General features: G+C 37.3%; 2 protein-coding genes across 4 annotated transcripts in view; one reads left to right on the top strand and one right to left on the bottom strand.

Moving 5' to 3' along the window:
- The first annotated feature begins 290 nt into the window (after nucleotides 1-290).
- Nucleotides 291-4,467, top strand: LOC107592081 (protein FAM167A). Of its 2 annotated transcripts, XM_016281446.1 has the most exons (3): nucleotides 292-344; nucleotides 452-573; nucleotides 3,966-4,467. In XM_016281446.1, exons 2-3 carry the CDS (start codon nucleotides 457-459, stop codon nucleotides 4,248-4,250), a joined length of 402 nt encoding a protein of 133 aa, XP_016136932.1. In that variant the 5' UTR covers nucleotides 292-344; nucleotides 452-456; the 3' UTR covers nucleotides 4,251-4,467. The 2 variants fall into 2 exon arrangements, with proteins under 2 accessions (XP_016136930.1, XP_016136932.1); XM_016281444.1 differs by having other exon boundaries at nucleotides 291-573.
- Nucleotides 4,468-9,060: 4,593 nt separating this feature from the next.
- krit1 (KRIT1 ankyrin repeat containing) overlaps nucleotides 9,061-14,297 on the bottom strand; it is a 7,660-nt gene continuing 2,423 nt past the window's right edge. Inside the window, exons 7-18 of one of the 2 annotated variants that reach the window (XM_016281256.1) lie at nucleotides 12,583-12,698; nucleotides 12,306-12,449; nucleotides 11,955-12,111; nucleotides 11,065-11,172; nucleotides 10,815-10,971; nucleotides 10,559-10,710; nucleotides 10,290-10,456; nucleotides 10,160-10,196; nucleotides 9,967-10,017; nucleotides 9,645-9,851; nucleotides 9,432-9,548; nucleotides 9,061-9,355 (exon numbers count right to left, since the gene is read on the bottom strand). In XM_016281256.1, coding sequence (XP_016136742.1) covers nucleotides 9,266-9,355; nucleotides 9,432-9,548; nucleotides 9,645-9,851; nucleotides 9,967-10,017; nucleotides 10,160-10,196; nucleotides 10,290-10,456; nucleotides 10,559-10,710; nucleotides 10,815-10,971; nucleotides 11,065-11,172; nucleotides 11,955-12,111; nucleotides 12,306-12,449; nucleotides 12,583-12,698 — 1,503 coding nt within the window. In that variant the 3' untranslated portion in view covers nucleotides 9,061-9,265. Of the gene's footprint in view, nucleotides 9,356-9,431; nucleotides 9,549-9,644; nucleotides 9,852-9,966; nucleotides 10,018-10,108; nucleotides 10,197-10,289; nucleotides 10,457-10,558; nucleotides 10,711-10,814; nucleotides 10,972-11,064; nucleotides 11,173-11,954; nucleotides 12,112-12,305; nucleotides 12,450-12,582; nucleotides 12,699-14,297 lie in introns of both variants that reach the window. The other variant, XM_016281255.1, reaches the window with a different exon arrangement.

The following is a 14,297-nucleotide window of genomic DNA, read 5'->3' on the forward strand; positions in this document are numbered from 1 at the left end:
CCAAGGATATTCCTCCAGCTGTCTTCACTAGTACTTCCTGCGAAGCCATAGCAACTCCAGATCCGCACGTCATCTATTCAACTGCATTAAACATTTACAAAGCTCATGGCAAATCAGAAACACTACAGGCGAGGCTGACGTCAGTCTCTCTTCGTCACTCCCTTGCACATAAACAGACTTATGTCGCATGCAAAATCAGAGTGTGCGCATGTTTACGCCGTGGCAGGGGGTGAAGGGAGGGGGTGTTTTAAGTGTCCATCCCAGAGCGGACTCACCAGTAGTGGACAGTGTGACAGGGAGATAAAACAGTGACAGAGCTGTATCTACAGCTGACAAGAAGAACAGTGAGCTCTCTGCACCTCATCAGCACTTCTAGAAACAATGGAAGTAGTTCTTACCAGACTGAGAGATTTCTCCTGTAAAGAAACTTCTTTTGATCACTGTAAAGCAGCAGTGATGTGCAGGAACCATTCCTCATCCCAGGAGGTGTGCAGAGGGAAGCGTATGGCTGGAGAGGAGGATGCAGGCCGGCTGGACATTGAGACTGCACTGGCCTGGCTGAGGAAGGAGCTGGTAAGATTTCATGCAGTACAGTTTATTACATTATTAGTCATTTGAATGCAAATATGAGGCAATTTTGTTTTCCCATGATAACATTTTGCCTTCAGCAAGGGCATAGATCCCAGGGGCAGGGGGATTTTAAGGAAAACCAATTTACGGAAAATATAAAATTCTAATATATATATTATTATGTAATATAGTTATTTTACCTGGTGTATCTTACTTTTTGTCTTACCACTTAACTCTTTTGTCATATTTTGCAATACAGTTTATTTTGTTCTCAACCTCTTTCTTATAAAGAATAATCGGTAATTAAACACAAAAATCCTAACTTATAAATTCTTATAAATTTAATTCTTTTTTCATTAATTTCATTATTTTATTGTTCTATATTTTGGCAGATTGTTTATTTATATTAAAATTATAATTATTATATTATAATGATTATATATATATATACACACACACAATTATACTTCCAAAGTGTGGGGTCAGCAAGATGTTTTTTTAAGTATTTGAATTAATACTTTTATTCATCAAGGGTCCATTAAAGTGATCAAAATTAACAGTAAAAATAATTATTGTGTAATATTACAAAAGATGTCTATTTCAAATAAATGCTTATATTTTGAACTTTCTATTCATCAAAGAATTCAGAAAAAAATATTAAGCAGCACAACTGCTTTCAACATTGATAATAATAAGTAATGTTTCTTGAGCAGCAAATTATTAGGATATATTAGCATATTACAATAATTTCTGAAGGATCATATGATTCATATTTAAAATTGTAGTATTTCACATTACTTATTTTGCAGCATTTTTATCATAAAGTGTTAATTGGTGAGCATAAGAGACCTATAAGAGTCTCATAATGTAAGAGATGTATCATCTTTATCGATTTAATTTAATTTAAATTTTTTCCTTCTCCCTGTGTATACTGGGTGTCCTGGGTGGTCTAAGCATTTCATGCGTGTCTATTGTTGTAGACATAGGTCATGTTGTTTCAAACTCGAGTAAAATCAAAGGTCAGCTTGCGTCTCTACAACGTTACTCCTCATGAGTAAAAAATTACTACCGTCTCGTCATTAACATTCGTGTTGCGACCCTTACAACGTCCCGGGGGGTTAAATTCTGAGCAGGCCCATTCTCAGTAGATATATTGCTTGGCATTTACAGCCTCTGTACTCATGACATGTCATGGCAACCTTTCACACAAAAGACACCACAGAAACCCTTTAAGAGGAGCTAATATTATGTCTCATTTGGTCTATATTCATCACTTCAGTACATCTGTGACTTCAAATCTAAATCTTGAACAATGTCTGTTATTCTTGTCACAATTCCTTTAGCGATATTTTAACTGTAATTGATTTAGAACATGTTTATGACTACATGTCAAACACACTGTACTTTGATAAGAATGTATGTATGGTTGTTTAAAAATGTATTCTGGAGTCGGGTGAATTCAGGTCAGTTAGGCCACTACTTGTTATTCCACATTCTATATTCTGCTCATTAACTTAAAGAGCTTGCTTAACAGCATTCACATTATTGTTCTTTTCCAGCCTTAACACAGTTCTAACGACTCCTACAAGTTCCAGTGTTCACTTCCAGTCAGCATTTATGCCAATTCACTCAGCTGCCCACATAAATAGTGATGTTTTGTGTTTTCTCCTATAGGAAATCAGGTCTAAATTGAGTTCCATTAAATGTGCTTCAGTGAAATAGAGAAAAACACGTAAACACATTCAAGCAAATGCACTGTTCACTCTTATAAGCAGTTCAGTGCCCAGGAAGGGTTTCACCTGCTCCCAACAAAGTTCATGTCCTTTTCTCTTTCATTTTCTTTGATTAAATCTTTCAAAGCAGGTTTCATTATTAGTCTGCCAGTGTAATTAATGCAGGTTTTGGCGGGAACACTTCTTGTTTAGTCCTTTCTGCGGTCAGAACAGGCTCATGAAATGTGCTGGAATGCAGGATATTATTTCCTCGCAATACATCCAATTAGACTGCCATGGCCACCAATAAAAAGAGCAGAAAGAGGAAAAAGACATTTGCATCTGAAAAAGACATTGCCCGTCTAAAATACTTTCAACTCCCGCTGTTGAATACAAGGATAAGAACGTATTCAGCATAGTAGCACCTTAACCTTGACCTGATCGTTCTGGCATGAATATGTGAATTTGTTAGAACTGTAATGTTTGTTCTGGTCACTCTTTTCAGAGTCTTTGAATGTCAGAGCTTTCCCAGTGTCTCGCTGTGTTTATTTTCTTGAGGTTTAGTTTAGAAAGATGTTCTGGATAAAGAGAAAAATGTAAACTGAGGTGGAGGATAATTGTTTCTAAACAGTTTCCCAGAATGAGGTTTGAATAGGGCCTACTGATTTGAATGTTTTTAGGCAAAAAGCTTTTGATGATTTATGAAGTGGATATGCAAAGTATGTCAGCTTTATATACCAGTGTGCTAATTATAAAAAGCCTTTGAGGGGGTCGCCTTTGTAGATACATTTCTGGCAGTTTTTAGGCGCCTTTTCAGATCCATTAGTTTGTCGTCAGCTAGGCTATCTTTAACAGAAGACTAAAGCTTTTAGTTGGTTATATTTAAGATATTTAAATTTATACGGGTTCAGACAGTTTTGTCAGTTTTTACCTTACTGCGAGGTTCCCGAACGCAGCTGTATTTATTACTGTGTAGTGTAATTCCGTGAAATTTCGCGGGTAAAAGGGGTCCATTAATTGTCAGCAGTGTAAGAGTGCATAGTAAGGGTGCACATAATTATTTTCATATCAGCCCACTTTCTAGGCTATTGGTCAACGCGGTGTATTGGCGAGACCAAAATCTGAAAACGAGCGAAATCTTCGTGGGGATTGGGAAATATTAAACAATTTTTAAACAATGCTGGGTTAAGTACTACCCAGTGCTGGGTAAAATAGGGACAAACCCAGCAATTGGGTTGTTTTGACCCAGCGGTTGGGTTACTTCCCAGAATGTTGGGTTAAACATTTAACCCAACCGCTGGGTCAAAACAGCCCAATTGCTGGGTTTGTCCTTATTTTACCCAGCACTGGGTTGTATTTAACCCAGCATTTTTTAGAGTGTATAGGCCTACTTATGTCAACAAAATCATAGATAGGACTATGCTATAGCCTACATATCTATATGAACAAAATAGGTAGATAGCTAGAGATATAGGCCCAGCTCCTTGACTAAAATTATGTTCACTTTCTGCAGTGTGTATTATTTACAACTGAGTTTTTTTTTCATTCTAAATCTGACTTGAATATTGAGCATGTATTTGCTTACACAAAATAATGTTAAAAAGTTTATTAACTCTGATGTAGCCTACTCATCTAACAATAATTGAATAAAAGCATGCATAAAAACATTCCTCTGCTTTGTAGATGGAGATGCGCTCTCAGGACCAAGCTTTGATTCGCCAGCTGATGGATCTTCATGACGGCATTCAGGAACTGAAACAGGAGTGTGCAAAAGCCATAGAAGATGAGGAAGAGGAGGAAGAGGAACCTTGTTGGGACTCTGGAAGTGAGGGGAGCAGTATGTCCTCCTTCTCAGGAGAAATGAGCTTTTACCCTTCCATCTACTCCTTTAGCACATGTATGAGTCCCGCTCCTCTTGGAGCCTACCTGCCCAAACGGGCCTTTAGTAGACGCAGCTCTGTGCCCTGAAACCTCCAGTTCAGATCCCATTTGCTTGACTAATACAACATGTTCCAGCATGTCACAGTAGTGTTGAGGCTCACAGAAGAACAAATGATGAATTACATATGTGAGAAATTTCATAATGTCATACGGGATACTGTATTTAAAACAACCGGAGTAACACAACTGCCATATGCTCAGAACATACTATATAGGCTACTATAAACTGAAATAATCAAACATTTGACACTGTGAAAAACCTGACGAAGTCTTTGGTGATAGACTGCTATTCTACCTGAATGCACAAATAGAGATTGAATGCACTGAGGAAGTTTGTTTTACTTAAACAGCGCTTATATATCTGTAAAAGTATTTTCTCTCATTTCACAAAACTGAAGTGCCTCTTCAAACTAAGTGCATGACACTGACAGCAAAAGAAAGTTACCAGAATATTGTCTTGAAAGTTGAACAATGAACAGCTCATTCAATTGTATTATGAGAGTCATTGGAAAATAAAGAAAACAATTTTTTTTCACTGATAATCTAATTTTTCTGGGACAAATATCACTAATGATATGCTATGACATGCTTTGACATCATACCTAGTGTCATACTAGTACCACAGGTATGATAATAAAAACCTACAAACCTGATCAATGTTGAGATTAATCATTTCATGATGCAATAAGGAGTTTAAAACATCAAGACATTTTAATAAACAGATGATGACATGTTTTTACACCCATTGCATATGCTATGCTAATAATTCCATGTTCAAAGCTGAACAAATATCAACACTTGGTTTTTCAGTCATACAGCAGATGATCACACAATCTCATTAGTAGTAAGAACAGGTATGAGCTACATCTTCTATAGACAAATTAATCATAGAAATTGTATCTATGCCAAGCATACAAGTCTCAACTAACCTTCTTACAGCTAGTTCCCTTTACATCTGGTATTAACATGTTTTGTATCCGAATAGTATTATATATATTATTAATAGGATATTTTTAACTGCATTGCATTTACACTGTCATTCCAATGCTTCTCCAGTCTGATCATCACATAGAAATCCAATAAAATCAGGGCTCAGAATCCATCCTAGTGTGGTTTTATGATTACAATGTGTCTTGGATGCATTTATACCTGTGGTCAAGTGCTTTCCAATCGTGATTTGATCACCAAAATGGTATGTTAATGCCAGGTGTAAAGGGATGTACAGTATATGTAGTTTTGAGTACATATCTCAGCACCCAGTTTGACTGATATTTGGTCAAGTTTTCACATACATGAACATGCTTTCAATATTTTTCCCAACAAGACATTTTAACAAAGTGCGCTCCAGGACAGGAGAGATATTTGTGTTCCACTCCTCTACAGGCATCTGCTGGTCAGGGTATTGTTCTCTCATTAAGCCCTGCTCTGCTCTGTGGGGTCACAGGTGCTCAGTGCTGTCAGCGTCCAGGAGCAGAGATCCGTTCTCTTGTCTGAGCCTCTGAATCTCCTTATTGAGTCCCAGCAGAGTCTGAGCCAGCTGACGATCCTGAGAGCGCATCTCCAGCTGCATGACAATCACACAGCAACAGATCAGACACATTCACATTCACATATCTATCTATCTATCATCTATCTGTCTGTCTGTCTGTCTGTCTGTCTGTCTGTCTATCTATCATTCTGTCTCTTGATTCTTCCATCCACCCATCTATATTTCTGTCAATCTGTCTATAGCCATCGTTCCATCTGTCTTTTTTCTGTCCATCCTTCCATATATCTGTCTATCTGTCTATCATCCATCTTTCCATCTATCTGTTTTTCTGTCCATCTATCCATCCCTCCATATATCTATCTGTCTGTCTATCATTTACCCTTCCATCTATCTGCTTTTCTGTCCATCCATCTCTGTCTATCCATCATCTATCTATCATCCATCCTTTCATCTGTTTGTCTGTCATTCATTCTTCCATCTATCTGTTTTTCTGTCCACCCATCTCTGTCCATCCATCCTTCCATATATCAGTTTTTTTGTCCATCCATCTCTGTCTAGCCAAGCATCCTTCCATATATCTGTTTTCTGTGCGTCCATCCACCTATCTATCCTCATCTAACCGACAAAAAACAACAAATGAAACAACCAAACAATCCATTCTAAAATGTCACTTAAGATGTAAAAGTATCAGTGGTTTCTAAACTTACCAGTTCTGATCTTAACCAAGTTATGGCTCCGTCTATTTTGGCTCTCCGAAGCTCTTCGTTTACTTGTAAACTCTTTCCGATTGGATGAATAGCTGTCTCAGCAGAGGTTCTCGGTTCTGCTGATGTTCTGAAAGCATGTAACAGCTTGTTCTTGATGTTCTCCAGAACCATGATGGACACCGAGTCCTCATATTGAGTGTCGGAGTTCATTGTGATATCCAGTCGTGCAATAACTGCCAGCACAACTGAATTCTGGTCCAAACGTCCCTCCTAAAGAATTGAGTGCTTTTATACTGCTCCAGTATTTCTTATTGTCTTTTCTTCTACCCAATTGTAGCTGCATCCATCCTTTCACATAAGTTTTCCTCCTTTGGCACACTGTCTCTTCTAACTAAATTGCAGAGATCGATACAGAGATTCCGTCTCGGATTTGAAGCATGTTTTTGTGTCTCTCTTGCTCCGGGACCAGCTTGTTTTGTCACTGTTTCTATGGCAATCCGGCCCCTCCACCCCATCCCAGTCAGTAACCCCAATAAGAATGGAGGGACATTGTAGACAAAGACTATTGTTGCATTTGAAGAACTGAAAAGATTCCCCTCCCCTTCTCCTTCTTTCTGCTCCTCTAAGCCCCCATTCAAGCATTGTGTGAGAAATAGGGTGTGAGAAAGATCTCAGTCGTGTCTTTGTGAGGCATCACTGTCTCTGTTTTACAGCAAGTTTTCTCTGACCTTTAGACTGGTTTTTAGCAGCTGAAAGCTCTCCTTTTCAGCACCTCAAACAAATGAGCGGTTTGGAAGTCGAACACCGTGTTACTCAACAGTTTTTTATCACTTTTGCGGATAAAGACATGGAATTCACAGAGGAATGAAGAATCCACATCGTTCTGGCAGGCCGAGAACAATCTTTTTGCTCTCTAGAGAAACAGGAACAGAAGTCTAGTGTTCTACCTTCTGTTGTGTACAATGACTGCGACAAGGGAATAAGTGAGAAAAGGAAACGTATTGAAAGACATGACTGACCAAATCCTATCAGCTCTTAAAGGATCTTTTATACATCACCTAAAGAAAGCTGAATGAGAGACACAATGGGCCTCATTTATCAGTCTAACGTAGAAACGAGCGCAGATCTCTGTGCGCACAACTCAACTTACGACAGAGTTCACGTGTGATTTATGAAACATTAGTATGCCGCCAATCTCATCGTACGAATGATCGTATGTTGATAAATGTGGCGCCAGAAAACAATCGTCATTTGAATATCACGCCCCTAAAAACACCCTGGTTTAGAAGCCTCGCCCCAAGAGTTTACGACACGGAGAAACGAAACCCGGCCAAAAAGAGGAAGTAATCTCGCTAAAGAGAAATTGATCTTACTCCAAAAACACCCGTTAACCTTGTAATTGCAAACAATTAGGCTACATTAATATATGTAATTTATATGTATATTAAAATACTGGTAAATATAAACAGCCTATTTAGTTCCCCTCACTCTACAACTAATATTTAAAATTTAACGGTATTCAGAACAGAGCAAGAATGGAAAATAAGTAGTTATAAAATTATATTTTTAACTGTAAAATAAAACACAAATTAGGCTATAGTGGCATTCATTATAAACAGCATACAAATGTCAAGCAAAACTGAAACAACATTGGGCTCACGCGCCTGTCTCATACCACAAGAATCCAAATGTTTCCATTTTTGCCATATTGTAACATTTGTTTGCTTTACTATTATTCATTGTGCAGCCTAAACATGTCAATTTTCTTCGTAAATGAGGCCCAATATGTGCACAGTGGAGAAAAAATGCAAGCACAAAATGCATTTCCTTTCAGTTATCGGCTACGGATTAGATCTTGAACTTAATGAAGTCTACGTGCATCCGTAAATGTGATAGATTATGCAAACTATATATTAACAATCCCTGGACATGTTGCTTGAAATAATGCAACCTTTCTGCTGCGTTTAGTGCACCATACATAAAAATGAGATGAAGTTTTCCGGCCATAGAACAGAGCACAACATGACAATATAATAGAGGCTGAATGTGCTGCTTGGCGTGACAATTCGGAATAAGCCATTTGTCTAAGAAAAGACAGCCTCTGTTTCAATGCTGAATGGAAATCTTCACAAAAACATGTTATTGTGTCTAAGAGTTATAAAGGGGGATGATAGATGTTTCACTTACTGTTTTGTAAACTTTATATTGAGTGTATCAAAAATATATAAAAATAATTATAAAACGTTTTTAGTCCAGCAGGTTCATAAATGAGCCTACTAAAAAAAAATCAATAAAAAATAAGGTCATGGAAATTTGTGGGCTAAAATGTGTGTGTGTACATACATACAGTATATATATATATATATATATATATATATATATTTTTTTTTTTTTAGGAAACCATATTACTGATTTACATCTGGACACATAGCTATTTTGATTAATTTCCTAGTGAATCAGAATATAAATGATAAAGGCTTTTACTTAATACTCATCAAAACATGCTTCAAACTGATCACTAATTATGAGAAATTTTTAAAAAAATCCATTCTTGTATAAATAATTTATGAGGGCTCTTTGTGTAATATTTTTTTTTATTAAAATGGTCATTCATATTTACAAAAACTGTTAAAAGCAAAACTGGTCATTATATTATAAAATGCATATAATATCATATACAGTAAGAAAATATTACATGGTAAATAAGGTTAACATTTATGATGATATGTAATAGCTCACATTTTGGTATAAACAACTCTGAGTCGTGTCGTTTTATAATAGATTAAAAATCAAAACAACTGCAAAAAAGGTAAAAGGCAAAAACAAGGTGCTTCTCCGCGATGGGGTTAACCATAAGCATATTTATCTAATGCAGCTCTGTCGTTTGGTGTGATCTGTCCACTCAACTTCATCAGCAGCTTGACAATAAGGCCGGCCTGGAGAAAAAACACAAAGATGATCAACTCGGGTTTCACATTGTCGCAATGAATGTCAAGATGCAAAGACACATACCTGTTTGGTGTGCACAATGAAGTTCTTCTTGTTCTCTAGACTGTGTATTTGGACGTATTGGTCAGCCTGACCCAGCTGCCACATAAATGTCCCATACTCCAAACTGAGATGAAGCACCTGATTAATAAAACAATACAATGTCACAGAAGATCTGAGGGATAAATTACATGTAAAAGCATCTGTCCGTTTGATATAAAGTGACTGGAATCTCACTTTTGTCTCCATGTTCATTAGATGCAGGCCTTTGGTGTTCACCCCCACATACACTCGAATGACCTTGTGGGTACTGGAGCTGGCCTTGGTGAACACCTGTCCTGTGAAGAAAGCCGCCCCATAGGTGGGGATATCCCAGCAGTTCTGCAGAAAGAGTCTCCGGAGGTGGTGCATCTCTTTACTCACACCCTCACTAGTGCTCAAACTCTAAAGACACGCAAAGAATTGAGAAAACCAGACCAGTCTTGGTGAGCATAAGAGTGCAATAACATTAAAAATCTTACCAACACCAACATTTTGAAAATTATCTGAACTGACACACCTTGTACTCGTGAAGTATCCTGTTAGTCCAGTGATGTGCTTTGCTCTTGACCTTTGAAATCGGAACTATGGATTTTAAGAGTGCAATAACATTAAAAATCTTACCAACACCAACATTTTGAAAATTATCTGAACTGTCACACCTTGTACTCGTGAAGTATCCTGTTAGTCCAGTGATGTGCTTTGCTCTTGACCTTTGAAATCGGAACTATGGATTTGAGGTTTTCCTCACTGCATTAAACAAGAGATATTCATGTCTTTTATCACTAACATGGAAACAGTCTTTGACGATATGGGGGAATTGATGAGGAATGAACGACATACTTCAAAAAGCCCTGTTTGTGCTTCTTGCTGTCGTAGTTTCCGTAAATGATCTGCAGGAGGAGGCTGGCGAGAGTAATTAGCTTGCTGTCTGATGCTGATAGGAAGGCTTTGAGGAGGCAGTGACGAGCTTCATCAAACAGCATGAGGATGGACTTTGGATCTTCAACCTAGGAGGATCAAAGCAGTATGTAGACGGAGACTCTAAACCATTGCTTTAAAAACACCAGGTGGACCAAAAACAGATTGATCAAAGATAACGTGGCAGAAACCTTTTTTTCTATTTCTAAGGGTAGCCGGACATCTCTGCGCAGGAAGAGCTGTGGAGTTTCCCTTTGGGGATCCAGAGCGGTGAGATCAGTCACTATCTCGCTCCAGATCCCTAAGTGCTGCAAGGGCTTATGGTATGGCTTCAGCTGTAGAGCTGAAAAACACCACGGTCAGATTTGTCTCAATCCAAATCAAATAAGAAAAGCATGAAGCATGAAGCTGAGTTGTGGATGTGTTTTATCAGGTGTGGTGTCTCACTGAGGTTCTCTGAGCAGATCCAGATGGTGAAGTACTGTTGTGTCTCCTGCGACAGTCTCATGCCCTCCATGATCTGCTGCACTGTTGTGTTGTTCCCACGTTTCAGTTCCACGGTCCTATACGATCCATCCATGCGATAAATTCTCACCTTCTCATACTGAAACACACCAAAACATGCTACTAAGCACCTCAAGGACTGTTGATACAGAACTGCAGCTTTGTGGAGAAGAAGCACTGTGTTCACACTCACTGGTTTATTACTGGCTTGCTGAAGGAGTTTCACCGTTTCCTCCCAGTTGTTCTGTTTGCTCTCTTCACATACTTGAAGAGGGGATCGTTTCTGTTGGTCCTCAATGTGCTTAAAATGAAAAGAAATCCCAAAAATAATTAAATTGATTTGTCTGTTTAGAATTTAGCATCATGCCAGCTGTAACTGCTATATTCATGGTGAGAGACAAAAATAGAAAAAAATTCTATACTATTTGTGACCCTGGAGCACAAAACCAGTCTTAAGTAGCACAGGTATATTTGTAGCAATAGACAAAAATGCATTGTATGGGTCAAAATTATCGACATTTCTTTTATGCCAAAAATCATTTGGATATTAAGTAAAGATCATGTTCCATGAAGATATTTTTTGTAAATTTCCTACCATAAATATATCAAAACAATTTTTGATTAGTAATATGCACTGCTAAGGACTTAATTTGGACAACTTTAAAGGCGATTTTCTCAATATTATTTTGATTTTTTTGCATCCTCAGATTCCAGATTTTCAAATAGTTGTATCTCGGCCAAATATTGTCCTATCCTAACAAGCTTATTTATTCAGCTTTCAGATGATGTATAAATCTCAATTTAAAAAATTGACCCTTATGACACATTTCATCTAAACAAGTTAAAATAAAAAATAATAATGAAATAAAACACTAAAAACTGTATAACATGAAAAATGGTTATTCATTTTGAGGTTTGTAATTAAAGTTAAAAGTGTTTTTAACTCAATTATATTACTATTATTTTATGTTAATACATTAATTTAAAAGAATAGTGTTTTGAAGGGACAGGTTATCTGAATAGAAAACAGGGAAAATTAGCATAGATGATTTATTACTATTTAAATTAGCATAGATTTCTCACTCTGTCTATCTCCGGGTGCTGCAGAAGGAGCTGTACGATTTCTGCATGACCACCAATGGCTGCAAAGTGTAAAGGAGAGCTCAGTTGGCCGTTCAGCAGATTGGGGTTACAGTTCCCTTTCTCCAACAGAAGCTTGGTGGCCTCCACCTTTCCGTGCCTGAAGTCAGAGGGAAAACATATCCATTTATATTCTAGAGGGCCTTTTACATCAGTAAACTGGAGAGATGATGGGCAGAAAAAGGAGGAAAATGGATCCAAGTGATCTCATGTTTCCGAATGGGAAATAAAGAGACCTAAACAAACCCTTCATATGTAGTTACTTATTTAAATAAACAGGAAGCTGATATATACCAGCATGCATAATGAATGGGTGCCCAGTGGTCGCTGTCCAGCTGTTTAACCGATAAACCACTGTCCAGCAGTTTGGACAGAAGCTCAGTGTCTCCTTCACAGGCACTGCGGTGCAGAGGGAAATCATCCACCCACTGGCGCTCTCTACAGGACAAAAACATGATCAGTCCCCTAACAGATGTATATTTGGATTGTTTTAGTATTGAATGATCTCTGATTATTAATGGCTTAATAATATAACACACAGAACAATGGCATTTTAAGTGCATATACTGACTTGTCTTCTGTGACGCTGGTCATACTGTGCTGCCATTTGTCTCTCTTTGGAATCTGAATTTTGGAATAATCTGGTGCTCCCAAGCCAAAGTAAGGGTTGATGATGACTTTGTCCACCTTTATGCAAAAGTTTAATAGTTAAATCTTAAATACTGTTATAAATATTATTATGCATTCAAGTGATCAATTAGAAAAGAATTACATAAGACAAATGACTATTGAGTTTGGTGCCAAAAGATGTTTTAAAGGGGTCCTATTATGCTCTTTTACAAAGTCTTGATTTTGTTTTGGGGGTGTACTAGAACAGGCTCTCATACTAGATTGTTCGAAAAACACATTATTTTTCACATATTTTACATTATTATAACACCTCTCTCCCCAGTCTGGCATGAACGGCTCGAATAGTTCCTGTATCAAATGAAGGCCCGCCTTCTGAAATACGAAATGTGCTGTGATTGGTTAGCTGGGCCAGTGTGTGTTGTGATTGGTTAGCCGGGCCAGTGTGTGTTGTGATTGGCACCACTTGTTAAATACTGTTATAAATATTATTATGCATTCAAGTGATCAATTAGAAAAGAATTACATAAGACAAATGACTAGAGTTTGGTGCCAAAAGATGTTTTAAAGGGGTCCTATTATGCTCTTTTACAAAGTCTTGATTTTGTTTTGGGGGTGTACTAGAACAGGCTCTCATACTAGATTGTTCGAAAAACACATTATTTTTCACATATTTTACATTATTATAACACCTCTCTCCCCAGTCTGGCATGAACGGCTCGAATAGTTCCTGTATCAAATGAAGGCCCGCCTTCTGAAATACGAAATGTGCTGTGATTGGTTAGCTGGGCCAGTGTGTGTTGTGATTGGCACCACTTGGCGCCTGGTCGGGAAATATCATGCCCCTTACCATAGCGGCCTGCTGCGAGCTTCAGTGTAAATATTGTGTCAAAATCAAATAAATTTGAGCGCGAATTAAACCCGGATGATTGTAACCACTCTAAGTTCGTCTGCCTTGGGAAAGCTAGCGTGTCTCCGACATAGTGATAACAATCGTTGCCTTCTCTAGTGCAGCTCAACCAGGTCTCGTCCCATTCGTCGATATTTGTGATATCACAAATCCCAGAAAATATGCGTTGTAGTCCAAACGAGTCGTTCGTTGTAGTTTTTGAAAAGTGATTTCTGTTAAATAAAATATCTCCTTTTGAATTGGACTTTTAACTTTGTAACTTTGCAGATCTTTTTTATGCTCAAACAGCAACATTACAGACTAACTAAAGTTGAAAAAGTGAAAAAGCATAATAGGACCCCTTTAAGGTTTTTAAAAGATGTCTCACCAAGGCTGCATTTATTTGATTAAAAATAATATAAAACCAGTAACAATGTGAAATACTTTTAACATTTAAAATAACTATTTTGTATTTGAATACATTTAAAAATGTGTTTTATTCCTGTAATTGTAAAGTTGAACTTTCTTCAGTCGTTACTCCAGTCTTTAGTGTCACATGATCCTTCAGTAATATTTCTAGCATGCTGATTTGGTGCTCAAGAAAAAAATTATAATTTTCAATGTTTAAAAAAAATTATAATGCTTAATATTTTTGTGAAATCAGGATACCTTTTTTTAGCATTTATTTTAAATATAAATCTTTTGTAACATTAGAAATATCTTTACTGTCATTTTTGATCAAATGAATGCATCCTTGCTCTATAAAAAGT

Source organism: Sinocyclocheilus grahami, unplaced genomic scaffold (assembly GCF_001515645.1).
Source record: "Sinocyclocheilus grahami isolate Dianchi unplaced genomic scaffold, SAMN03320097.WGS_v1.1 scaffold149.1, whole genome shotgun sequence".
Lineage (NCBI taxonomy): Eukaryota > Metazoa > Chordata > Actinopteri > Cypriniformes > Cyprinidae > Sinocyclocheilus > Sinocyclocheilus grahami.